The following is a 27,376-nucleotide window of genomic DNA, read 5'->3' as shown; positions in this document are numbered from 1 at the left end:
TCTAAATTCAAGCAAATGATCAATGCTTGAGATATTCACGTTGTAAATGAAAGTGAATTTGCCTCCAATGACTCTAGCCGCCATTTTAAAGTCTTCATAACAAATAATGAATTTCTAAGTTTCGATTACTTGAAAATATCAGGTCAGATAGAATATGTAAATGAGGTGATTTGAATTACAATTTTTAAACTGGTTAATCAGAAAACATCGATTGCTATTTTGGTTCAATTTGAAACTCAGACGATAACTCTATTAAAGAGTACAAACTTAGCTTTTAAGATTGCTCATATTTTATGCAGATAAATTTTATAAGTGCAGTTTTTACTTTTTATAGACAAGCTGGGCGATACATGTAAAAAATACCATCTACATAAAATGTAAAGAATTCCTGTGATCTGGAAGGGGATGACAAAATATTGTATCGTGGTTAATTTTGTAAATGACATGAAAAAAATGTAAAGGATATTTTAATTCTTTGGATATCTACACACCTAAACAGACTAAAGCTAAACTCTTTCAGTAAACTGAAAACCCTCACTCTAAATCAATTTAAAAAAAAATACTTGATACTAACTCTAAGATGAGCTGTCAATTGGCATTTGTTTTCTATATATATAAAAGCGAAAATGTATATATGTTTGTGTGTATGTATGTGTGTATGTTTGTGTGTCTGCTAAAAACTTTCGACACACGCAACGAAAATTCACAAACTCGGTATCATATCGAAGCTCCATCCTTCGCTTGAAAAATATCGTAAAATTGGCCAAAAACGTTAACTTTTTCACCCCGAAATCGACAATTTTCCACAGATGGGGGAGGGGGGGGTCAACAAAAACGGGTTTCTCGTAACGATGCCCGATTCTACACATGCGTCAGATGACGTCATGACCTGATTTACTTTAAATAGTTGAAAAACTGAGTGAACTTCATCTCCGTCGCTTTAGCACAGTTGGTTAATGCGTTTGTTCATTATCTAAGCGTTTAGGGTTCGAATCGTGTTTTTTGTTTTTTCTTTCGATTTTTTAAATTTAAATATTGAACCCTGTATTATTTAAGCCATTTTTCACATAACGTTCGTTTTCCTGTTTTTTTTTTTTTACTTTGCTTATTCTTAGCGACACCGATTTTATAAATTTTAATATCAAAACAGGCTCATTTAAGCCATTTTTCACGTGTTCGTTTTTCTGTTTTCAACCTTCGTTTGCCTTACGTTAGATTTTTTTTTTTTGATGTTTTGATTACCCCCCCCCCCGCTTAATTAAAACGTTTTCTTTTCTTACTTCGCTTATAACAATGCTTACATTATCGTCGTAACGCTCGACGACTTTCAAACATCTTTCACTAACTCATTCTGGCTGGCCGATTTTATTTTCAAACTTCGCCTCAGGGCTTCGGGTTCTTTTTTATTTAACACTACACACACCTACAAACACCCGGGCAACGCCGGGTACCCCTGCTAGTCATTAAATAAAGGTTAATTAAAAACAAATATTTGCCATTTTATTCATTTCAATTTTAAGCAGACTATCAATTTCCTGACTTACCTCCCAGATTCTGAAAATAAGCAAGTCTGACTTGACCTATTCTTTACCACACTACCTGGGGCTTATAGAATGCATATCACTTTGTGATAGTAGTTATTACTTAAAGTCTCAACCTCAAGCTGAACAGTAGTTATTCAATGGTGAAATATTTCAAACAAAGGAATTCATCTGAGATCACATCTAAGAAACCCAAAAAACTTATTCTCTGCTGATCAGTGTGCAAACGAGGTAACTGGATGGTTCAAAGCAGGTATTGAAGTAAATGTCCATATGTTTTTTTTTTTTTTTGTTTTTTTTTACCCCAAACAAGGCACATTGCCACTTTGGTGTAAGGGGCTACTATCAGGGGCAACAACTACTGGGGTACTATGTAGGGATTTGGGCAGCAAGATGTCGGTTCACGTTACACTTGAACTTCTGCACGTCAGTACTGTTGGGGAAGCAGGGACCTGGAATGGAATTCCAGAGTCTAGCGGTTCTGGGGAAGAAACTATTGGAGTAAAAAGATCTTTTACATCTAGGGATCTCTACAGTGTGGGGGTGGGATTTAGCAGCTTGTCGGGTTTGTCGAGGGTGCTCACGTCGTGGGGGCACAAGTGATTGCAGTTCGTCAGAGCATTCACCACTAAAATATTTGTAGAAAAGGCAGAGGGATGCAACATTTCGTCGATGGGACAGAGGCTGAAGCTTAGATGCCAGTTCAGGGCCTATCAGGTTTGCGACTCTCTTTTGAACCTTGTCAAGGAGCGAGAGACTAGTAGCAGATGCACCAGCCCAGATGTGACAGCAATACTCCATACATGGGCGAATGGTGGCCTTATAGAGGTACAGGATACTTTCGAGTGTTAATAGTTTTCTAGCACGGTAGAGAGAGCCCACCTTTCTTGCAGCAGCCCTGGCAATGCCTTCAATGTAATTGTTCCAACTCGTGTTTCGTGTAAACGTTAGGCCAAGGAGTTTGAAAGATGTACTCTCAGATAAAGAGTCGTTGGCCATTGCTATAGGTGGTAGAGAGGGTTTCTTGTAATTATTGAATGAAACTAGTTTAGTCTTGGCAGCATTGAACGCGACCAACCACTTTTGTCCCCATTCCACCACAGATTGGAGGTCTTCCTCTAGTGTTTCTGCCATTTCTTTAGAAATGTGTTCATTCGTCTTCCTGTCGTGCCTGCCATAGAGTGTAGTGTCATCAGCATATATACCCATCTCAGAGGCAATTTTGTTGGGGAGGTCGTTTATGAATATCAGGAACAGAAGAGGTCCAAGGATAGAACCCTGGGGCACCCCTGCATTTATATCATTGTTTAGATGTACGACCGTCGAGGACAACCTGGATTTTTCTCTTATCTAAGAAGGATTTAATTATGTTAAGTATTCTACCAGTGATACCGTATGATCTAATTTTTCCTGAGGAGACCCTCATGCCATACCCTGTCAAAAGCCTTAGATATATCTAGAGCTACCGCTCTGCCCTCCCCTGCTTTGTCCAGTGAATGGTATATACGTTCAGAGATCAGTTAGGATGTCTGCTGTGGAACGGGCTTGTCTAAATTCATATTGTTTGTCAGTCAGAAGTTTAGCATCTGTAAGATGATGGACTAGAGCATGGTTAATTAAGGTCTCAAATATTTTGGCAAAAAGTGGGAGAAGATAATTTGATGGGTCAGTTCTTTCGCCAGAATTCTTGAATACTGGTACAACAGAAGCAGTTTTCCAACAGCCCGGAAAGCAAGCTTCATTAAGGCATTTGTTGTAGAGTTTGGAGAGAACTGGAGCTACTTCGGCTGAGCACTTTTTTAATAGCACAGCTGGGATAAGATCGGGTCCACATGCTTTTGAAGTGTCAAGGTTTTTTATGATAGCATGCACCTGAGCAAGGGTGGTTTTCAGATCGTCTAGCGTGGCGTCTGTCCGCATAGGGAAGTCAGGTAGGGGGTGGTTGGAAGGCTCCAGTGTGGAGTTTGAGGCAAACCAACTGGCAAGCATGTTAGCCTTGTCGGTTGCTGAGGAGACAACCTCGTGATTGTTGGTTAGTGGGGAATTGTTGATTGCCCATTATTTACTACACTGTTGTAGATTTTCCAGAAGTCTCGAGTTCCTAGTTTTTGTGCTTCGATGCGCTTCTTAGTGGTTTCCGTAAATTCTCTTAGCTGTCGCTATTTCTTTCTTAACGTTATTTCTAGCTTCTATATACTTCAGTCTGTTTGAACTGGACTTATGTCGGTTAAACCTACGGTATGCATGCTGCTTTTGAGCAATGGCAGTTGCACAAGTCGACGTAAACCATTGGGGAGAGTGGGGCTTACTATAAAATTTCCGCATGGGAACATGTGCTTCGATTGCAGTTTTGAACCAGTCAGTGGTCTCGTTTGCACATTGTTCAGCAGGGAGAGAACAAATATTTCTCTATGGGGCATCTCTAATTAGTTCCCTGATGGCTTCCCAGTCAGCCTTTTTATAATATCTCGTTGTTTTGAGCACTGGCTCTTCAGTTTTGGCTCTAGAGTTTAGGGAGATTTCAACCATTATCACTGCATGATCAGCGTTCCCGAATGGGCTGTGGGCCTTCGTTATGCAGTCATCGGGAACTGTGGTTAAAAACAGATCTAGAAGTGATGCGTGTTCTTCCTGGTCAGGGAAACGGGTTGGAAACGTAACAATTTGTGATAGGGAGTGAGATATAGTGAAGCTATGAGTTGTGCTGCCCGCTGCATCTGTGTAAGTAGAGAATCCAAGCCAGTTTTTGTGATGGACATTAAAGTCACCAAATACATGTATTTGTGTGCTAGTGTCGAGGGAGAGTACTGTGTCTATGCTGTCAGAGACTTTGTTTATTATGGTGCAGTCCTGAGTCGAGGGAGAGCGGTAGAGAAAATAATAGTAGCTAATATTGTGTTGCATGTTTAGTCTAAAGCACAAAGGCTTGATCATCTGTTTCTAGGTTTGTTTCTCTAGTCAAGGGAAGGGTATTACGAATGTAAACTCCAAGTCCGTGCATGTGTCTGTCAGTCCTTACGGCAGAGTGGGAGATATCCAGACATGTTAAAGTGGTTAGAGGGGATGGAGGAGTGTAGGTTAGTCTCACTTAGTGCTAAGATATCCGGGGTATTTGTTAAGAGAAATGCTTCAACATCAGCTAAATTAGTTCTAAGCCCACGGATATTTGTGAATGCAAGCCTCAAGGGAGGAGGCAAGTTGAATTTGTTTGTCCCTAATCCTGGTTTAAGCTTATTTTTGGATTGTACTGTCGTCATATTTTTTAAAGAGTTTCGGTTTAGGTAAGGGGGAGCTAAACAAGAGGTTATGCAGAGCTTCAGACATGCATCACAAGTAGACCATCAGCTGACCTTTCTCCAATTAGGATTGTGGCCTCGGGAAAGCCCACCGGGGATGAGTGCAGGGTCCCTTTCTATGCGCGTCATGGCACTACAAACAACCCAATATTATTCAACTCTTGATGGAGCAGCCACTCTAAGCGCTACCAAAGAGTTAGGGCACCTGTACTACCAGTCGGGAACAGCAGCCAGAAACTGTCAATCTGGTACCCTCAACCCATTAGAAGGTCAACCCAATCTAATTGCTCAGGCATATCTCATACTCAAGCACTCCCAAATGTTCAGTTTTAGGGGTGGGGCATGCTGGGAATGGGGAAAAACGGCGTTCATTGCCCTAGCCAGGAAACAAGATCTACTGCTGGGTGTTTCTGTCGAATCACTGAGATAGTGTCTCTGCGCTTGACTAATAGGCAAAGAAGGAGTATGGAAGTCGGGCGATAGGCAGAGCCTATCTACTCCTTAAGCAATTTAGGTTTGCAAACCGGTGAATTTGTTTGAGTCACCAGCTCTAGGAAGGTTGTCATCCAAGACTGAAGAGGCCTCCCTCCCCTTTGGTTTAGTTTCAGAGTTTTCCTTCTCCTAGACGGATGATCTGGGAAGACCTACTGGGTCCGTCAGCACTGAGAGGGTTTTCTCCGCGCCTAGGTTCTAATCCAGGTATTTCTGTGACCCCGCGTGGTTAGTTAGTTAGTGTTACTGGGTTAGTTTGTGGGGGTTATATCTCTGCTGATTAGTTACACTCCTCAAAGTGATTTAGGGACATTGCGGAAACTTCTATAGCAAACCCACACTCTCTCCAACGGTTCACCTAGATTAATGCAACTGTTCAGAGTCGAAAAGCATTCCTACAATTCCACCATCATAAATCAACTACAAAAATTTGTAGCTTCACTGTAAGATTGTAATAATTGCAGGTAAGATTAGGTATATTCTGAGATGACTAGAAAACATACTGAGTTGCAGAAATTAGTAACTCATGATCTTTGGAAAATCTAAGAATGTGGTGAATAATAGACAATTAATTCTCACTATCCAATCAATGTCATTTGTACAACTGATAAGACTGAACTAGTTGCCCAGGGATTTGCCTCAAACTTCGCAAACCACTACCTTACAAATTTCCCAATGCAAACTGAAGTCACACTTGATGATCTGATCATTCCTTACTGTCAGATATAAAAATCTTGAAACCCCCCAAAGTATGTGTGATCTTATTTCTGTTACTGTAATAAAAGAAAGCTTTGCTGAGCTGGCCTGTCATCTCCAAATACTTCAACAAATACCTTCCTGGATATTGCTTCCCTGATAGCTTGAAAAATGCCTCTGCGGTACCAGCCTGCAAGAATTTTGGAAGAACTGACCCTCAAAAATATCACACATATGCACACTCCCACTGTTCATCTTTGAATCTGTAAGGAATCTAGCAATAATTCACCATTTGGTTAATGTTAAACTCTCTGACCATTAGTATGGATTTAGGCATGCCCACTCTATTGGATATCTTAAACACATATACCATACACAGGACAAAACAGGTGAAAATAGCATAGTGACACTGGATATATAGAGCCTCTGACAAGATCTGGCATGAAGGTCTTTTTATAAAAGTTCATTTGGTATTACTGGACGAACATGTAGATCATTCCTAGAAAAAAAGTCTACGTTGCCTTTGATGGCCATACATTCAAGCATGACATTAATGTGGGTGATCCTTGGATATTGTTCCCAATTTTCCTAAACTGCCTTCTCCATGAAATTATCAGGTGTGTATTTGCTAATGACACTGTGCTTTTTTGACATTTGGATAAAGTGAATGCACATCCAATGAATGTATTTAAGACAATTGCTGCATCCTTAACAAATGTCTTCCAGTTTGTAGTTGAATGAGGGCATAAATGGAGGCCCCTAATTCTGTCTTTAATATCTCAGTAGCAATGTACCTTGTTTGGGATGAATTAAAGTAAAATAAAAATTTAATTTTTAAAAATCGTAAATGGATAATTATCTAGTGGTCTGGAATATTGAAATCTAAAAAAAAAAAAAAAATGAAATGGATAAGTAAAGGGTAGATAACTCTTATTTGAAATTCATCAATTTTATTCATTTAATACTAAGATAAAGCTCCTTTCTTTTAGCAAAAAAAAAAACATTTTAACCACAGATTGTTATGGTTACTGTCAAAAGTTTGAGGCAGACATACATACATACATTAAAACAGACAGGTGAGATTTATATTATAGATGGCAAGGTTTGCTCTTTGCTTTTGTGCTTTCCCTTGCCATGTGAAATGGTTTTAGTCTGGGGGAGGGGATTAGGTGTGATTTTCTTTTACTGTCTAACTTTTATGGCATCGATTTGTATTTATGTACAAATAAATATTAGTCTTTATTATAATGTGGAGGATAAAATAAATACTGACCCAACGGGTTATGGAAGGTAGGTTTTAATCTAAAACATTCTGAAATAGCTTTAAAGTATTTCAATGGAGTACTTGAACATGAATTTGTATTAATTCTTTAATAGTTTTCATGCAAAAGAATTTGTCTTGTGTTCCTCAGATTTGTTTGTAAATTAAATTGTAAGAAAATGTTTTTGCTTAGAATTTTTCTTGCTTTTGCCATTTCTCTTTTAAAAAAAATTGAAATTTAATATTTGCATTATCTGAACTATTATCTTATTTTTCACTACGTTTCAGCCACTGTAACATCTGATCATTGGGTGCCACTTTTCAAACATGTGGATCTTTGAACTCTGGAGACCTATATAGAATTTCAAACTAAACCCTTCATTTAATTCACTGAATGAGAATCTAATTCTGTCAACCAGGTAGTGTTGTGGTGTCGTATTGCTGATATTTTTTATTAAATATAAACTAAAAATAAAAATTTATCTATATAGAAATGATATTCTTTAAAGAATAAAAAAAAAAAAACTTTTTTCTGATTGGTCTAAAACTTTTGGTTATTTGAAGCTGCCATAAAAAATAAAAGAACTGCCATCTGTTAGCATAGCTAGAAAGCAATTGTTCGTTTTGGAAATTAGAAGAGCATCGCCCCCCCCCCCCGACCCCCGGGCAGTTATACTCTGATAAGTTGGCTTGTTATATCCTACATTTTTTTTTTTTTTTAATTTAATTTTTCAAGTTGGATCCAGTTTTTGTGGTGTTAGTTTATTAACGATGAAGATACAGTAAAGTAAAGAATGGATTTCTACATAACACCGTTGTTCCAGTGCAGTTCGTGTTCTGTATAAGTGCCAAAGTGTATTAATCCTGGTGAACTTGAAGAAAGAATCTGATCAACTTTAATCATTCTTCTAATATAAGGAAGTACCTGAACAGATAAAAACCAAGTGTATTAAGTTTTCTAAGCCTATCCAATCTCTTGAAAATATTCACAAAACCTATAGTGTTGTGTTATTTTTACTTACAGGGTAAAACAAAATTGTTGCTATAAAGAAAACACTACAGCTTTTTTTTTTTTTTTTCAATGTAGCCAACTTTAGCCTCAATCATCACCCCTATACAGGTCCGGGACTGGGAGCATGCATTTTCCACAAGTGCCGGCAGGAATTTGGCAAATACTCTGAATGGTGGCAATCAGGCTGGCTTTGGTGTTGTGGGTGGTCATGTTGGTAATGTTCTCTATGGATGACCAAACGAAGAAGTCCAGCGAGTTCAGGAGAGAAGGGTACAAAATCAGCACTCCTGAAGCTAAGCCTGGGACTCTTTTGAATTTGTGGGCTGACAGTTATGCTATCATACCCAGGGTCTGCCAGCAGCCACCTGATTTGCACCAGAGGATCATCACACTCTTCAGCATATCCAGGTACGCTTTCAAGCTGACTTCAAAGAGATGGCCCTCATTTGAAAACGCACAAAAGACCATAACCGTGGCCGGAAACTTTTCATCACTTTGGGCACGTCCGTTATTCATGACAACCCAGCAATGCATTTTGCTGGCAATGGTCCTGTTGTCATAACTTGGTTCAGTAGAAAGTAGGAGTTGTACAGCAGTGCATCTCCGATCTTGCTCGTTGAACATTGTGTTGCTTTCAAATAGAAGACTCCTATTGCTCTTGGGTTTTTGTACACAACTGGCCAACTAGATGGTCTGCAACAAAAAAGAAAAACCATTTTCATCAAACGGAAATGGAATCCTGTCACTTTTTCTAGGATGACAATTTTATTGTTCCACCCTGTATTGTCTGTAGTAAGAATTGAACCTTCAACCCCCAGAAAACAATCACTTGGAACTGATTGTTAATCAATGCTTTTATTACATCACAAGTTTATGGTTGACAGAATGAGAACAATCTACTTCTGTGAATTAAACGAAAAGTTTGAAATTCTATATAGGTTCCCAAGTTGACATAGACTAAGTTAAAAAAAAAATGCACCTGAATGTTGGTGGTTACAGCAACTGAAACATTGAAAATAACAAGGTGAGAATAATAGTCCAAATAATACAGATTATCAATCCTCATCTAAAAAGTTTTTAAAACTTGTTCTTTGCTTTTGCCATTTCTCTAAAAAAAAGCATTTTTTTTTTTTTTCCATTTTTCTTCCCACTACCTCCCTCAATTTCATTTTTGTCGGCAGTGCAACTATTCTTTGGTTCTCTTTCAACATGGCTTTCTACGCATGCTTTTTCTCTTCGTCCAGGTAAGTTATTGCTCATCTTAATTACCAGGTATAGAAATTTGATTTTATAAATACTTTGATGCGGGATTAGCACATACTAAGTGCCCAATCTAATTACAAACCACAATCTTGTACAATACATGTTCTGTATAAATTTCTTAAAATTTTTATAAAATTTTAAATGCTTTGAAGTCTGTCTTGTAATATACAAGTATAGAATAGCTGAACCTACACGGCACTGCTTAGGATGCAGTGTAATCATTCTAGTTCATCTTTATTTGTTCATTTCTTTTAAACTTGTACAGAAAAATAAAATTTTAGTTATAAGGGAGATAATTTTGTCAATGAAAATGAGTGATTTCACTTATAATTTAACCTAGTTTCCATTTTACTAATTGTCCACATCAGGACTACATAATTTGTCAAATAAACTGTAGTAATATATTGTAGGGATATGCCAGAAACATTAAAATGGATGGAAAAGGAACATTTCAGTTACGCGTACATTTATCATATCCACCTACACAAATTCTGTAGAAGTATAAAGTAAATCTGTGCCTCTGCATGCAGACATAGTTCAGGACTATACCACGTGACAGGGTGTTCACTTTCTATCCAATCAACACTCAAAGAAAACAACTTTTCTAGAATCTGACAGCCTTCACTGGAGCCGGCCAAATCATAAAAGGCACTGCGCATAAAATCCAAACACGTTCACGATGCAGTAAGCAACTCGCTGTCCAACTCCATCCTTGTTTGTGACGTTAAACCATCAGCATGACTTTGTGCGTCTTTTCCTCGTCACCTCTTTTCTCTCTGTGGGCTGACAGCAAACCGTCTGGGGGGGGGGGGCTTTGGCCTCAGGCTAAGCAAATGGCACAAACACAAAGAAAAATGTTTTTGCAGCTAATATTAACCCTCAAATCTCACTGGATTTATTCCCCCCCCCCCAAAAAAAATAACCCTTTGTCATATATGGAGCAAAATTATCACATTACTGGAACTACTTAACAAATTTTATTTCCTTTTAAAAGAAATATTTTATCTAAAAAAAAGCACGATTTCCTTAGTTGGAGGGTGTTTTTCTCTTTTCATCTGTTAGTTTTTACTCAAGTTCTCACTCTAAGTAAGAAATACATCTTGAGTCCTCACGACTATACATGATTCTAAAAAATTTAACATTTATTTCCAAGAACTATGAACATCTCGAATCATTTGATGACTTAATCTTTCTCTTGTATTGACACAGCACATGCATAAAAAATTAAAAAAAAATTTATTAAATAAAACCATATTATGAGTGTTAAAATTCGTTTTCACCATTATGTTGAATCTGACACCTTTATTTCATTTTATTTTTTTTATTTTTTTGTTAGGGGTTGGGAGACCTTTCTCTATACTCACGTCATAGCTGTGATACCAGGCATCGGTGAATGTTCTACAATAAAAAAAACAAAAAAAAACACTTTGATGCAAACAGTCAAAATGAAGTTATGTGTAGGGTTTGTGCTTTTAGAGCACAACCTATTAAAATAAATAATTCAACAAGCTTCTGAAATGACGAACACAACTTCAATAAATGTAACAAAGAAAAGGTTTATTCAGGCAAATGGACTCTGACTACCTGGAGCTATTACGGTAGTTATTCCCAGTGGGAATCGTCAATATCAGATGAAATAACACAGGTGGAGAGAGCAAAGAAAGAGGGTCCGAACCGCTTGGTGTCTCTCTCGGTCAGTTTTTTCTTTCCAACCGGAAGCTGTCCGATTTCCTAGGGGAGAGAAGGGATTGCGCCGCACCCCTGATTGGTCAGTATATGGGCAAATAACACAGGGAAGAGGCATTGACTTGTGAAAGAAAAAGTTCCATTTGCTTCTGCTACATATGTAGATCTTGGATTTGGAGAAAGCTTCTGACTGTGCTGAGTGAGGTTTTCTGGCTGTCTCTGTGCAAACTAGACACAAATAAGTGGCTGAAGAAAGTTGTTCAAGCAATGTACAGAAATGCTCAGTATTAAAATAAAAAGCATACTTAGTGACAGTTAAAGTAGGAGTACAGAACTTTGTACAGTGTCCAATGTTTTCTTTCATTTATTCAGAGTGTTCTGTATGGACTGTCTGGAAGAAATGATTTAGTACTTGTCTGTAAAACAAGGAGTAACTTACTTGTTGAGTTACTTTGAAATTAGTTGAAATTAAAGGTCTGAAAGTGAATGTTACTGACACCAAAGTGATAACCAGTGGTTGTAGTGTGAAAAGCTCTCAAAGAGGAAATTAGCTTTGCTTAGTTTGTAAGAATTTGGTTCAAATGAAATGCAATGGAATTACTGGTAGGTTGAGAAAGGATAACCAATTTGTGTGCAAAAAGTATGACAGTGCAGATGGATGAGAACTCGTGTGGAGAAAGTATGATTGATAACGCTGTTGAAGTCGTCTGTTTTACCTTGGTGATACCATTGGAGTACAAAGTGGAGCAGGTGCTAGTATAAGTGCAAAAATTAGGAATGGATGAAGTAAGTTCAGTGAACTTCTACCATTACTAACCAGCATAGTATTACCACTATTGACTAAGCAAAGAGTATCAGGTATGTGTACACGATCTATTGAAGTGAAATTTGGCAGGTGAGGGTTGAGTGCATGCGTTGCATGGAGAGAAATGAGAAATGATAGGATGAATGTGTAATAAGTCTTAGACAGGCTTAGTTCTGATCTCAGATTAAAACATGGGCAGTATAGGGAGAGCTGTAAAACATGGTAAGAAGTGATAACAATTGAGCTTAAGGATAAAGACCTGGTCAGAGTTTGGTTAGTTTGGAAGTCAATTTCTTAAAGCCATTCAACACATGCCATCATGTAAAATGGACGTTAAACTGAATATGATGGGCTATGCAAAGGAGTTGTTTTGCTGATCAATAACTGACAGATGCAGATGTAATATGGGTGGGAGGTTTGCTTACATTGATGTGCTGTTTCTGATTTTGGTAAACTTGTTATAAAATTACAATATTTAGTATTTAATCTAGACTATCAAAGGGATATGCAATATAAATTCTTTGAGAACATGGATATTGCTAAAATTTAGTGTTATGCATCAACTAGATACTCCTTGAGTGTCTTTTTCTCTGTGCAGGAGTTTATCAGGGCAAACTGACATGAGGAGTCCTGGGTATGATCTTAATGACCTCCAGTGGTGAGGCTCCATTTGAGGGGCTGTGAGTCATGTGGAGTTGTCCCTTAGTTACCATTGCTCCCAGGTCCACTTTGGTCCAGAATAGTAATGTTAGGGCAGGTTGTTTGAAGATACCGACTTCCTGACCAAAACTCCACCAAATATTGATATTTTTTTTCTCTCCCTCTGCAAAACTCAATTATGTTCTGCAAAGTCAAATACAAAATCAATTTTCTTTCTGCAAAACAATCAAACCATGAATAAATATTTAAAGATATAAAGAACTTGAAGCATAGTAATTTTTTTCAAAATTACTGGATCCGGCATTAAATGACCTGAAAAGGGTTGATATGTGGTAAAACAAAACCAACCAACCGACTGATATGAGACTACTTCATGCTACAAGTAAACCCTGACTAAATATTCAAAATCAAATAGTATTTGAAGCCTAAATAAGACCCCCCACCTCAACACTGCTATACAATGGCTGAGGAGCAGTAGTGCACTTATAAAGATGCTATTTCTTGGTGTTAAGACCAACTTCTGTATGTTTAAGTAACAAAAGCCGTCACATGAAATGAAAATTAAAACATTTCATAACAAGAATTTATTAAATTATCTCAACCATTTGATAACGTTGAGTTTGACAATGTCCAGGTGAGGAAAGGAAAGGTTAGTTTTTTTGGTCTGTTGAATATCTAAGCAGTTATCTTGAGGCGAAGATAGTCTGTGCTTGGACGTCCAGTAAACACAAAGATAAAGGGAACGTCTTTTCTTCTTGCTTTCAGGAATCTCTCTGGTGATCGATCATGATTATCGAAGAGGCTGCTAGCTGATTGTGCAGTGTGTAAACAACTTGCAACTTGCCTAACAGGGGCATTTCTCTGAGTAAAAAAATAAGTCATTATTTATGACTGCTACACACTTTTTGTAGTGATGTTAAATCCAATAACTGCACTTAGCAGAATACTCTACCAGACCTGATGAATTCTTGTCTTGGAACCAATCAAAATTCAGAAAAGGCCACAAAGAAACTATAACCTAAGTGAATAATTTGGAAGAGGAAAATTTGTGTTCTTCACTGTTTTATGAGCACAATTTTTGAAAGGCAAAGGAGAATTTTGATTGAACACTGAAGGGATCTCAAATAGAAATCAACTGTTTTTTTTTTTTTTTGTTTTTTTTTTTATTTAAATTATAATCTTAAACTACACTCCCCCCCCCCCCAAGAATTTAATTTCATAAAAGTTAAGATTTTAAAAATGTTTGTTCTTTCTCCAGGTAATAGAATTTCAAGTAAGGACAAATTGCAAAACTGCCCAACAGACCAATCATCCTCAAAGACTTTTGAAAAGGTAAAAACAAGATTTTTTTTCCCACCCTGGAAGAAAAGTTTGTATCTTTTGAATATTTTTTTTTTTTTTTTATTCCATCATTCTCTTGAAACAAACATCTGTATGTACAAGATTCAATCCTAAACTCACTGATCATTATCAATTTTGGAACACAATTGTCAGGCATAAGAGTAGGTAATATGGGCTATCCTTTTTAATGCAAAGATGGGGTAGAATTCTAGAGTATTTTCAGGGGTTATAGGGGGAATAATATAAGCACAACCTCCTGTTTGAAAATGAATTTGATCTATAGATACTAATTAAGATTCTGTGAATTTCAATTTCTTCAACCTTAAACTTTAGAATTAAAATCATGTAATAGATTTTCATGAAAATTGAATTTGGATTCTAGACATAAGGTTTAGTAGCATAATCTTTTGATAAGAGGATGTAATAAATAGTGCAAAGCAGTTGTTGGTTGAATTAATTTTACCCATCCTGGAATGTGTATTGTTTTAGTAAGTTTATATATTCATGTAATACTTTACTTTTTTTTTTTTTTTTTTTTTTTTTTTTTTTTTTTTAGAGCTGAAATTTGATGCAAATTTGGTGATAGAACAAAAATCATTCCAAAAATTGCATAAATTAATCTAGGAGTTTTATTTTTAAAAAGAAAATTATTTTTTTACTATTTAAAGCAATTAATGGGAAATCGTAGTCATTTTTTCTAAGTTTAAATTATTTCCTTGTTTCTTAAAGATGGCAATGACTCGGACCTTCTTTGCTGCTCATAAAATTGAGTTTTTTAAAAATAAAACTACCTGATCAAATTAGAAATTTTGGAATGTGACATTTTCATGCCATCATGGGTATGTACATAGATTTTTTTGTTTTTTTAATATGGGGGGATTCTGGATAAGAAACTAAAGTTCTAATAAATTTATTTGAAGAATTCAAATATGGACATTTTAATGCCAAAATATGTGCGAATATTTTAAAATATTAAGTAATTAAGATTTGTTTGCATAAATATTGTTTGACATCAAATTTTTTTTTTTTTTTTTTTTTTTTTTTTTTTAGCTGAAAGATCTGACAGAAAAATTTGAAGGTATTTGTAACTTGTTTAAAGAACTGAATCTTGTGCAGTTGGATGAGCATGAAAAGATAAATTCTCTTAAGGAATCCATTGAACACTTACATCCTTCAGGTGAGTCTTATATATATTATAAATATTTAAAAATAAGTTGGTTCAAAAATGTTTTTATGTTCAATTTATAGAAAAAAACATTTTTTGCACCAACCTAATAAAAGCTTAATATACTCAATTAAATAGGAAAAATGCTGAAAAATGAAATTGAATAACAATATTTATTGATGAATCAAATTCAAACAAGGAATTCATGAAAAATCCTGGTGATTGTGCATAAAACCAGACCCTAACTTTCAAACACGTCGGCAGGTGACGCGCATCTGTCAATTGAGGTATGGAAGCACAAAATGGATACAATGCTTCTGCTATTTAAAACTACTCATATTTGGGCAAAATATTTAATATTTCAAACACGTTTTGTTTTTTCAAATAGTTTATTTTTTTAAATATACTTTATTTAAACCTGTTCAATCTATAACGATAATCGCTGATTTAAAAATGTTTCCACAGTATCTATTGAACTCAGACTTATGTTTGAATTTAATGTTTTTTTAACATGTGAAATATTCAAATTTTGCAACTTTTCTGTTGCACATTCACCTTTTTTTTAAACTGCTAAAACTAAAAAAAAAAGTGACACTTTCATTTTTTTTTTTTATATAAATATACTTTTAAAATATCTAAAGTTTGAAAAATAACAGTTAACTTAAATATAGTTATTTGAAAAGACATGCTATTAAAAAAAAAAATTGAAAAAATTTACATATAAGATGGTGGAAAAAAAAAAAAAAAAAATTTGAAAATTGTATCCATTTTGTGCTTCCATACCTCAATTGATAGACACAGGCGCCACATGCCAGCATTTTTGAAAATTAGGGTTTGGTTTTATGCACAATTACCAAAACCCATAACCTATGGATTTTCAAAGATAGGCTTTTTTTTTTCATCAGGATAAACATTAGTAAAAGAAAAAAATGTAACTGGTTAGCATAAATTTGAAAATATATAAAAATATAACATTTTTGTGAAAAATAAAAGGCATTTTCAAATGGAATGACAAATTTTAAATCGATCAACAAATCAGCCAGTCAATCAATTCATGAAATAGCAATTCGTGAAGCTAAAGGAAAAATCTGAAATCCAACTGAACTGCAGCAGAATTTCAAGTAAGGACAAATTGCAAAACTGCCCAACAGTTAAAATTTGAAAAATCAAATAATTAAGTTATATTCACTAATATTCACAATAAAGAGCATGCCATCCCAAGTGTGACGGGGGATATACACACACACGCACACATTGAGTCACCAGCTCTAGGAAGATTGTGGATTAGGACTAAGGCCTCCCTCTCCTGTTTGTTTGGTGCCATGACATAATTGAAGCATAAAACTTTTTTCCAAATTACTGGATTTGGTATTAACCTGAAAAGGGTTGATATGCTGTAAATCAAAACAACCAAACAAAAGCATGCAGAGGGAAATTGAACTTAACCAGTGTGTGCTGTTGCAATGTTAAAAATGAGCTCTGCACAGTCAACTGATGTTTATTGATACAGCGGCCACTCAAGAGTCAGGTGAAAATCCTATTTTGTGCATAGGATCAACCTGTCTATGTTGAAGGCTGCAGCGAAGTCTACCATTCCAAATTGTGAGGAGTGTCAGTCTGTAGACCCAGCACCAATGCAATGGCGGCAAAAAGGGAGGACTTGGTTTGTATGAAACGTTGCGTTGGATTACAGTAATTAACAATGTTTGCTTATATATATTTAGACAGCCTTTTTTTTTTTTTTTTCTGGATGTTTTGTTGAACAGCATGAATAATTCCTGTTTCTTTTACTTGTGATCTGTCTTTTCCATTTGGTGAGCCAATGTTAGAATGCTTTGTTAGTGTAAAAATTCGCCGTAGACAAATGTTTTCAACTATCATGAGTCGTCTTCAGGCATATGATGAATTAAAAAAAAAAAAAAGTGTGTGTGTGTATATATATATATATATATACACATATATACACACACACACACACACACACACACACACACACACACACACACACACACACACACACACACACTTTTTTCAGGTTACAATGTAGAATAGTGTTTTTTCCAGCTTCTGGTTACGGTATTTGCCCTGCCTTACAGTGTTATTTACATTTGATTATATGCATGTGTATTATATACTGGACTTTATTTTGCTACTAATTTTTAATGCCGTCTCCTGGGGTTCAATTGTAGTGTCACTTTTTTTCTGGAATTTTTGATAACTTTATATTTAATTTTATTTAAATTTCTGTTATTTTTAATTTTTATTTTATTTTTTTTTAAGCAACCACAGAATTAAAAGATCAAATCTTGGATGTCAAAGGTTACAATGAATCTATCAGAAAACTGCTGGACAATGCCCAATTACTTTTTGAGAGTGCCAAACTTCACAACTTACCGCACGTTAGTATTCATTATTTTCCTTATTGAATTTATGCATCTGGAGTGACATTAATTTCAATAATTTATTGATAAGGTGTCTAATGTAAAAAAATAAAATACAACAGATGTACATGCATAGTATGGTCCAATAGAGATGAGTGTTCTTGATCTTTTTTTTTTTTTTTTTTTTTTTTTTTTTTTTAGTGGCAATACCAAGTACCGTTTTTGGATTGAAGACAAATTCTGAAAATTTTCTGGCCAGTAGAATATGGACTTTTGAGTTTACTTTTGTCAACCTCGTAACCCTTGCTTCCCTTATTTTATCTTTCAATCCTTACATTCCATGAGTGATGTTTCTGACCAAGGGGGAAGAATTGCTATTCTCTGGATCAGAATCTTTCCAGCTTATTGTTGGCTGTTATCTTTAATAGTATTTTTTTTTATTTTGCTCTTTAGATCAAGTGATTTCATGCCTTGTCTGGAGCAGTTTTTATAAAAAAAATTAAAAATTGGTGCATGTGCAGCATAGGATTGCAAAATAAGTTTTAGGTAAAAACACTATTACGTACTTGCGTGTCATGTAGAAATTGGTAAAAATTTCAAAATTACAAAAAAAGAAGTTTAAAAAATCATTAGCTTTAGTATATTGGTTAATGTGAAAGTTTTTAAAAGCCAGGGAATATAATTGCAATTATTTTGACAAATGCAACATTTCAAAATAGAAAATGGCGGACTGCTAATATTTTTTGCAAAAAATATTTCTAGCAAATCGATGCAATCATTTATTCGAATTTTTACTGATTTTGACACGACATGATAGTGTTTTTGTCTAAAATGCATTTTTTTTTCCTATACTGCACAAGCAGCAAAAATTTAAAAGGATTAAAAATACTAAAAGCTATTTTCTGGATTTCAATCAAGATAGCTTCCAGTACTTTTACTCTTTTTCAATTACACATACACACATTAACGTTCACTATATCCTCTGATCATCAAAAACAAATCTATACATTTATTCAATTAATACTACATATTAACTTTTCTCACTGAACTTTCTACAATAAAAACAAATGAACCTTGACTCTTATTTAAAACTTTTAATGAAATATAATTTGTCCAATTGAGTTTTGGGTCTTGGATATGACCTTAAACTATATCCGATAGTGAGGCCCCAGCTTGCGGGCTCTGGGGAGTGTGGAGCCACCCTTTAATTGCCATAGCTCCCAGGTCCACTCTGACCCGGAGTGGTAGTACCTGTTAGGGTCCCAACTATGGTTTATATAGAAACTGACTTGCAAAAAACAAATATATTCTATTAAAAAATTTTTATTCAAAATCACCGGATTTAGCATTAAATAACCTGAAAAGTGTTGATATGCCGTAAAACAAAAACAACCAATTGAGTTTTGATTACAATTTTCTAGATGCATGAAAAATTCAGCCTTTAAATTATCAACTTGGACTTCGATATCTCGGCTAATGAATCCCCCTTGTTCTGCAAAGAATCTCAAAATATTAAACTTCTCATGTTTTCAAATTTATGTAAACTTCCATTTTAAACATCTCTTGTGAATTTATGGTTTTGAACTTTATCATCTAACATTTCTATCACTTTTAAGAATAAATCTAAAGTTTTTACTAAAAATGTCTCTAAAAACTGCTCTTCTACATGGTCATGACTGACAGGACGAGAACAAACTATTATGGATTAAGTAAAGGATCTTTAAAAATTCTATGTGGATTCTATAGTTTGATAGGACCAACCTGAAAGTTGGAGGTAACATTGGGCGAATATTGTGGGGAATAATATCCAACATCAGAACAGGTGAGTTCAAATATGAACCCTCAAAACTCTAAAAAAAAAAAAAAAAAATTCTGAAAAATAATTTAAATTTCTTTTTTTAATCAAGATTTAAAATTAATGCAGATTTAATAGATTTTAAAACAATAAAATTAATTCCAAGTCCATTTTAATTACTGCAAAACTGGTAAGGTTTACAATAGCCCCCATATGCACATTTGAACTAAAGTTGAACACTTGATTGAAGAAGGGAAATGTATTTGTGAAACATCATACAATATAGAACCTCCATTAGATCACACTGATGCAAATAACAATGCAATGTTAAAAGTATATACAAAAAATATACTTATGTATTATATTAATAAAAGGTAAATCCGTTGTTTTAATTTACTTCAGTCTGTCGATCCATTACACCTGTGCATTGTATTGCCTGCTATAAAATACCTTTTTATATACACACTAAACAATGCTTCAAGCAAACTATATTCTATCTAGTTGGGCTCCTTGCCCAAACCAATGCGACTTTCTCCAGATTTCCCTGTCTTCCATCAACTGTCTCAAATCTTCATGATCAGTTGGCTTCATGTGCAATTTGCTGGATGTACGTGGATCTAGGTCATCTTATGCTTATGTGCCTTTGTTGTAGAGCCCACAGCAATACATTTCTCACCAGCTCTTGCTTGGTCCTCTGGCAATGGCCGGCAAATCATCGATGTTGCTCGATGATGGTAGTAGATATGGCAGGCAGGTTGCCATAAAGTTGCTACTTTGATGAATGATCTTATCAAGATATATTTAACACTGTTTGTAGCATACAAGTGTACATGCCATCTAGCTTTCTTTCCAATCTTTTGATGAATGTCCAGAAACTACATTAACCTTTTTAATTTTTATTTTCAGTTTGAACCCATGGAAAACCTGAGCCACGATGTAAATCTTTCAGCATCACAAAAGCATTTTATTAAGAATTCTCAGAGTTTTGCAGCACCACATTCTGACCAAAATTATCAGCTGGAAGAACAGATTTCCAAAACTGTCAATGCATGCCCGGAAAAACCATATCAATTCCAGAATAAATTGAAGAAAGACGAAAATAATTCAAAAGATGCCATCGTGCAAACAGACTCGCAAATTTATAAAATTTTAAACGATGCCGTTGTGCAAACAGATCCACAGATTTATAAAAATATTTTAAATGATGCCATTGCGCAAACTGACCCACAAATTCATAAAAATATTTCAAATGATGCTATTGTGCAAACTGACCAACCGGTTTATAAAAATAATTCTAATGACGCAATTGTACAAACGGACCTACCTACTCTATCTATAAATATCAAACTAGAACCTCAACCGAACAGTGCAATGAAAAACAAACGTAATAGTCTCCCTGATAACTTTGCGAACACCATCCAACCAGCGCTTTTGGAAAATCCTGAATCAAATGCCTTAGCCAATGAGAAACCTCTTTCTGAAGTGAAGGACATCCAAATTGGCTTAGGACTTGGGTCGCCCCATCGGTATTTTGGTTCCACACAACTTAAAAATAGAATTAATCAAAAAACAATTGCCACTCAGACTACATTTGTTTTTGAAGAACTTATGTCAGAAGTTCAATCCCTTGCTCAAATCTATTTTAAGATGTCTCACAATTTTAAGAAGTTCCGAGAATTTGCTTCCTTATTTGATGAATATTTTCAGGAGACCTTTCAGGAAATGGAAGATAAGGTAACTGATTTTTATGATGCATACCTGGCATTGTCTAGGAATTTTTTTTTACCAAATGATATCCTAATATTTTTCCATTAACTCTTAAAATTCTATTAAAAAAAAAAAACAATCCAATCAAATGAAAGTTTTTAAAGTTTAATTTTACCATCTGTGACTTTTTTTTTTTTTATAAAGGATGTGATAATGGTTATTTTAAGTGTCACCATATTCCCCCTCCACACACATCCATGCATTCAAAATAAATGAAAGCTGTCAAGGGTGGGAGTTCCATATAGAAACGTTGATTTAATTTGAATAAAATATGCATTAAGTGCGCTTGAAAGCCAAATCACAACATAATATTCGGGAAATAAACAAATTTTACTTATTTGAAATTTATAAGAAATATATTTTGGAACTAAGCTCCATCCTCAGTATGTTTTTTTTCTTTTCTTTCTTGCCATGTTGTAAAGTTGGAGAAAGAAAGGTCTGTTTGTAAAGAGCCGCACATTGTATCTCAGCGGTTGTATTTAGAAATGTTGGAACAGTGCGTAGGCAACGTGAGAACGTCAAGGGTGTGAGTTCCATATAGAAACATTGATTTAATTTGAATATATAATTTGTTTAAACAAGTAAAATTTGTTTATTTTCCTAATATTACGTTGGGATTTGGTTTTCAAGTGCACTTGATGATTTTTTTTATTCAAATTAAATCAACGTTTCTATATGGAACTTGTACCCTTGATGTTATTCTCACATTGCCTACACACTAATCCAACATTTAAAAATACAATGCGTGGCTCTTTACAAACAGAACTTTCTTTCTCTAACTTTACAACATGGCAAGAAAGAGGAAAAGAAAACATACTGAGGATTGTTTAGCTCTGAAATATATTTGTTATAAATTTCAAACAAGTAAAATATTTTATTTTCCTAATATTACGTTGTGATTTGGCTTTCAATCACACTTGATGCGTATTTTATTTAAATGAAAGATGCTTTAATATTTCTCGATTGTTGTATTTTATTCAGTCAACATAAAAATAAAGAATACTCATGTAATTCCAATTTAATTTTAGAACTCTAATAAAAAAATTAAAAAACTAGTCTTTTGAAATGCCTTTTCGGAATGGTTTGTATTAAAGTACATTATAAAAAATTTTATCTTGAAATGGTGCCGGCGAATTAAAAATTTTTTTTTTGTTTCAGGAATATTTGCGATTGCATACATGTTTTATGATGTGCAATGAAAAAAAACATTTCAAAGTAAAGACTAGTTTTGTTTTTATATAGTTTTAAAATTAAAACTCTTCCTCATCATCCACTGGCAAGATTTCTGCTGAACAGAAAGCGGAAGTCAAAAATAAACTTTAATATAACCAATTTTGATCTTATATGTGATGGAAGGATGAAAAAGGAACAAACCAAAATTGTTTCATCTTTATTTCAAGAGTACTTCAAGATGTTTGATTTAAAGAAATAAAATACTAATACAATATTAGAAAATATTTATTGTACTGGTATTTTATTTCTTCGAATCCATCATCTTGAAGTCTTGCTGAACCTATAATTTTGTTTTTCTTCCTTTTTCATCAATATATATCCAAATACTGAACATATTCTGAAATATCGCTATTAAAAATAACTTTATGAAATACTTGCCCAAAAATCATGGAAAATATTTTTATTTGTAAAAGGCAACTATTAATCGTAGTTCAGAGCCATTGCTATTTTTTTTTTTTTTTTTTTTTTTTTTTTTTTTTTAAGCCATTATTAGATTTTCCTCTTGGTCAGTGACTGATAGTCTCCTCTTGGTTACGAAATGGGTTAAAGTGGCAATTTTTAAAAATTCTTGCTGTTGATTTTCAATAATTTCCATTTTATGCTAATATTGAAATAAGTATTTCATGAAATTTGTTTTATTTTTAGCTGCAATACTTAACAACCTGGTTTTCATATATGACCCCCCCCATCTATTAGTCATACATTAAATTTTAAAATTAGTTTCCAATTGATTTAAAAATAAATAAAACTGTCTAGTTGGGATATTTCGTATGCCATTTGTAAATTATCTATGAATTATAATGATTAATAATTGTTTGAATTCTAATTTTTTTTTTTTTATCGAATACAAATTTTTAATTTTAATATATTACTGTTATAAAATATGTATTTACTGCAACATTTACATAATTGTAACTCAAGAATGACTGTTAGTAAAATTGCTTAGCTTCTGAATTAGTCGTGCTTATAGGGTATATATCTGGCAGAAAATGTCCTAATTCTTAATATCATAGATGTCATGAGATAAGGCTGTCTGAAGATACTGGCTTCCTCACCTAAAATGCATCACATTTTTCCTTTCCCTTAGCAAAACTCAATCGGGTTCTGCAAAGTAAAAAGTTTTCCTCCAACTAAATCGAACACCATGAATAATTATTTGAAAATGTAAAGAACTTGAACCAAAATTATTGAACTCAGAATTAAATAATCTGGAAAATATTGATATGCCATAAAAGAAAACAATCAAACCTAATATCACAAAGAAAAAAAAATGTCAAAATAGATTAAGTATGTTATTCAAATTGACTGGAAACTTAATTTTAAAGAACGCGTAATAATTTTTAATTTAGTTTTAAAAAAATAAAGCATTGAATAATGTTCAAGAATTATTTTTGTAAAACTGATCAGATAATGAAAATCTCTTCAATTGAAAATTAACATCACAATTTTATTTTTTAACTAAGATTGATAACTATCTTATTTTAAAATTATGCTGTAAACAATTTTGTTTCAAATTAACATTTTCAAATTCAATTTTATCTTTCAAAAAGTTCTGGGAGGTGGTGAATAACATGCGAAAGTCTAATAAAGAATTAGCCCGTCGATACAAACAAGAAATGGCACTCAGGAAAAAATACCACAATGAGCTAATGCAGCTCAGAGGTAAGCAATGTTTATATTTTTATCTATAATATAAAAGGGAAGTTGTTAGCATGTCAAGTAGAAACTAAAAAATGAATACCTACAAAGTTATTTTTGTTTTTCTCTGCATTGCTCTGAATCTATAATTATAAAACTCTGGACCTTGCTTGCTTGCATCTTGTCTTTGATTGGGCGATTCCTTTTTTTTTTTTTTATTTGTTTTTTTTTTTTTTTTTTAAGGGATGACAGGTGTGTATAATATATATATTAAGAACTAGGTGTGTTGGGCGGGTCATCTTGTCTGGCTTGATGACTATCAACTCCCAAAACAGTTCTATGGTGAGCTCCTTCTTGGCAAAAGACCCCAACACAAGCCCAAAAAACCTTTTCATGATAACATCAAGGTGTCTGGTGAGCTTTCATGTTCCTGTTGACAGTTGAGTCCCTAGTGTATGATTGCAAGCAGTAGAGGATACTGATAGACAGGGGCACAGAACACTTTAAAGCAGCCAAGATAGACCGAGAGAAGCTCAAGAGCATGGAGGTCTTTGGATTTGTGAGGTGTGTGATCTGTTGTCTAAGGCAGGTTTTGTTAATCACATGAAAGTGCATATGGCTCCTCAAGTATATATCTTAGTTATGATCTCACTACTATATATTAGGCTCAATACAATAATCAATAGAGAATTGTCTCTGTAATATGTAATCTGTATGAATTAAAATAACACATTTAAGCGTATCTTATGACCAGGCAATGACAGGCGGCCTGCTAGTAAATATCTAAAATTTATTCTTTGACCTGAAACTGGTGCAGATTTAGTCAGAGGGGCAGTTTTCCTGATTATGTATTAACTAAATTAGTAATCCTTTAGTTAATCAAGGAGTTAATTTCCTTAAGAGTTATGTATTTTCAGAGGAATGGGCTGGGTTGATAAGGGGGTGAAGTGGGAGGAAAGAGAAAGATAGCAAACAGTTTTAATAGAAATGTTACTTTTGCTCCAGGTAACACCATGTACATTTGCTAGTCTTTAAATTAAATGTAAGTACATTCTTGTAGAATAAGATTTTCTTACATGAAATACGAGCAATAGTAAAAACAAATTTACATTGCAAAAGTGTACAATGCTAACCATTAAAATCTGTTGTGCATGTCGAACAAAATTTAAGATTTTTCAAGTTGGGCTCAAATCGCAATCTCTGACATAATATCGACGATTTGGACTAGCTTATGTTTTTCCTTCCACTGTTAGGAATAGGGCTGTGACAACAGCATATTCTTTTCATTGTTTTGACTCTTGCGTATATATCCGTTAATGTCTTGTTTTCATATAAACTGATGTGGTTCTCAGTTGATTAACTGTCGGATATACACTCGAGTCAAAAGAATAAAAGAATATGCTGTTATCACAGCCCTAGTTATGAGTATATTTTATTCCACTTTAGTTTTTGTTTTGTTTTTCTGAAAATACTTGTTCTGGTTAAGAAAACTTTCATACTCGCTGAAAAATATTAAATCCTGTGCGATTATTCGAAGATCTCTCCCTTGATTTATTCAAAAATATTTAAAATGTGTGCATTTTTAGCCACGACATTAAACATTTGTTCTTTACTATTAATTGCTTAGTGTACTGTACATACTTTTCAAAAGTCCTATTAAAATAATTTGATTATGAAATTAATTAAAATTAATTTCTTAAACAAATTCTTTACTATTACTAAGCTAGAATTTAAACATTTTTCAAACATTTTACAAACCAGATACTTAACTTTTTAACTTGTTTCTTATACATTTGTGTAGATGATACAAATGTCTATGGCAGCACATTGGAGAGCATTGGTGAACATGATCCAGATCAGGAGAATCAAGATTATGCCATGGGGGAGGGAAAAACTTTCAAAGCCTAAAACTAAGCTTTCCTTTCACTATCAATGCCTAGATATTTTTGTTAAAGTTGAAATGACTGGGGCTAAACTCGAAAGCTTTTTTTTCTTATTTTTAAACTCCTAAGACTGATGTTCAATCTCCAGATCTAAATATGGAAGACTTAGTCAATCTGTTGCTCAGATTCTAGGAAAATAGCTGTATCATTCCACTGCTCCAAAAATTACCTAACTCTGCAGGCAATCCTTTACTTGCATAAGGGTTGGATGCATCTTTAGACAGTGTACAAAATAGTGCTTCTTTTAGTATGAGTCACAAGTGAAACTTGCATTCTAAATAACTACACTTGAGTAGATCACCTAGAACTTTGTATTAAAAAATAAACCCGGGTTTTATGGCATTTTTCCGATCTGCCATTGATAAGAGCAGAAGTGTCGGATATTGTCGTACAGTAGGAGATAAATCACTTTCATTTTAGCAAGTAAAAATAAACAACTTGTAATTTATTTTTGATGAGGATGTTTGTCAGTATGACATGTAGTAATCTTCAAGTCTAATGTCAATAAATATCCATGACGCTCTAATCCATCTTAAGTTATCGTTGAGTGTCTTTTAGACTTAATGGAAATTATTGCTCCATTATTCAAGTTAAAAAAGTATTTATACACTGCATTCAATAGAAACTTATGGGTTTACTTTCAGCAGCCTTGTAACTAGCATTTTCCTTGTATTGTCCATTTTCATGTTTCCGACAAGAGGAAAGAATTACCGTTTTTCATGACATTTATCACTAATTTTTTTATCTTTAAATTTTCTTAGCTCCTTACATCAAGTGGCTTCATATCTTTTCTGGAGTGATTTCCATTAAAAAAGATATAAAGGTAGTATGAAACCAAAAATGATAACCAGACTATTTGCATTTGCCAACATTCACTTTCATACAAGAAAGATGCTAATTAACATCTAACCAATGACATGAGAAGGGGGGGGGGCTGCAGTTCTATAAAAATCTCCAACACCTGGAAAAAAACAAATGAAGAAATCTTTCTACATATCCATTGAAAACCACATAAATCGATCAAGTAGTTTTACTTAAAGATTCATTTTTAAGCAATTTGTGGATATTCATAAACATTACAATTATGTAAAAGGCTGATTATAAACTTGTAAGTAAACCTAGAACCGAAAATAAAAGAAACGCTTACTAAAAGGATATTATTCACCTTAGTTGATTTTTCTTTTAAATTGATTATTTAAGAATGTCTGTTATCATACCAGATTATTCGTTAATAAATTGAGTGTTAGTCTATTGTAAATAATGGAGTGTATCCAGAATTCCCCCTCATGTAAACAAAATAAAAATACCTATGTACGAATCTTACCAAAAAGAAAATATTGTACACAAAAAATCATAACTTTTTCATTTAGTTTTATAAGAAAATCAAATTTTATGGTGACG

General features: G+C 34.0%; 1 protein-coding gene across 4 annotated transcripts in view; it reads left to right on the top strand.

Annotated features, from left to right (window-relative positions):
- Positions 1 to 27,376, top strand: part of LOC145296944 (uncharacterized) — an 84,320-nt gene that overhangs the window by 24,287 nt on the left and 32,657 nt on the right. For 2 of the 4 annotated variants that reach the window (XM_080143160.1, XM_080143170.1), the window contains 6 exons: positions 9,480 to 9,542; positions 13,971 to 14,044; positions 15,104 to 15,230; positions 17,499 to 17,617; positions 20,301 to 21,128; positions 23,945 to 24,056. In XM_080143160.1, the coding sequence (XP_079999286.1) occupies positions 9,480 to 9,542; positions 13,971 to 14,044; positions 15,104 to 15,230; positions 17,499 to 17,617; positions 20,301 to 21,128; positions 23,945 to 24,056 (1,323 nt within the window). The remainder of the gene's footprint in view (positions 1 to 9,479; positions 9,543 to 13,970; positions 14,045 to 15,103; positions 15,231 to 17,498; positions 17,618 to 20,300; positions 21,129 to 23,944; positions 24,057 to 27,376) is intronic. The other 2 variants (XM_080143177.1, XM_080143183.1) reach the window with 1 other exon arrangement.

This window comes from Euprymna scolopes, chromosome 2, assembly GCF_053919585.1.
Source record: "Euprymna scolopes isolate OS-2025 chromosome 2, ASM5391958v1, whole genome shotgun sequence".
In the NCBI taxonomy this organism is placed as follows: Eukaryota; Metazoa; Mollusca; class Cephalopoda; order Sepiida; family Sepiolidae; genus Euprymna; species Euprymna scolopes.
This window is presented reverse-complemented; position numbering and strand designations above follow the sequence as displayed.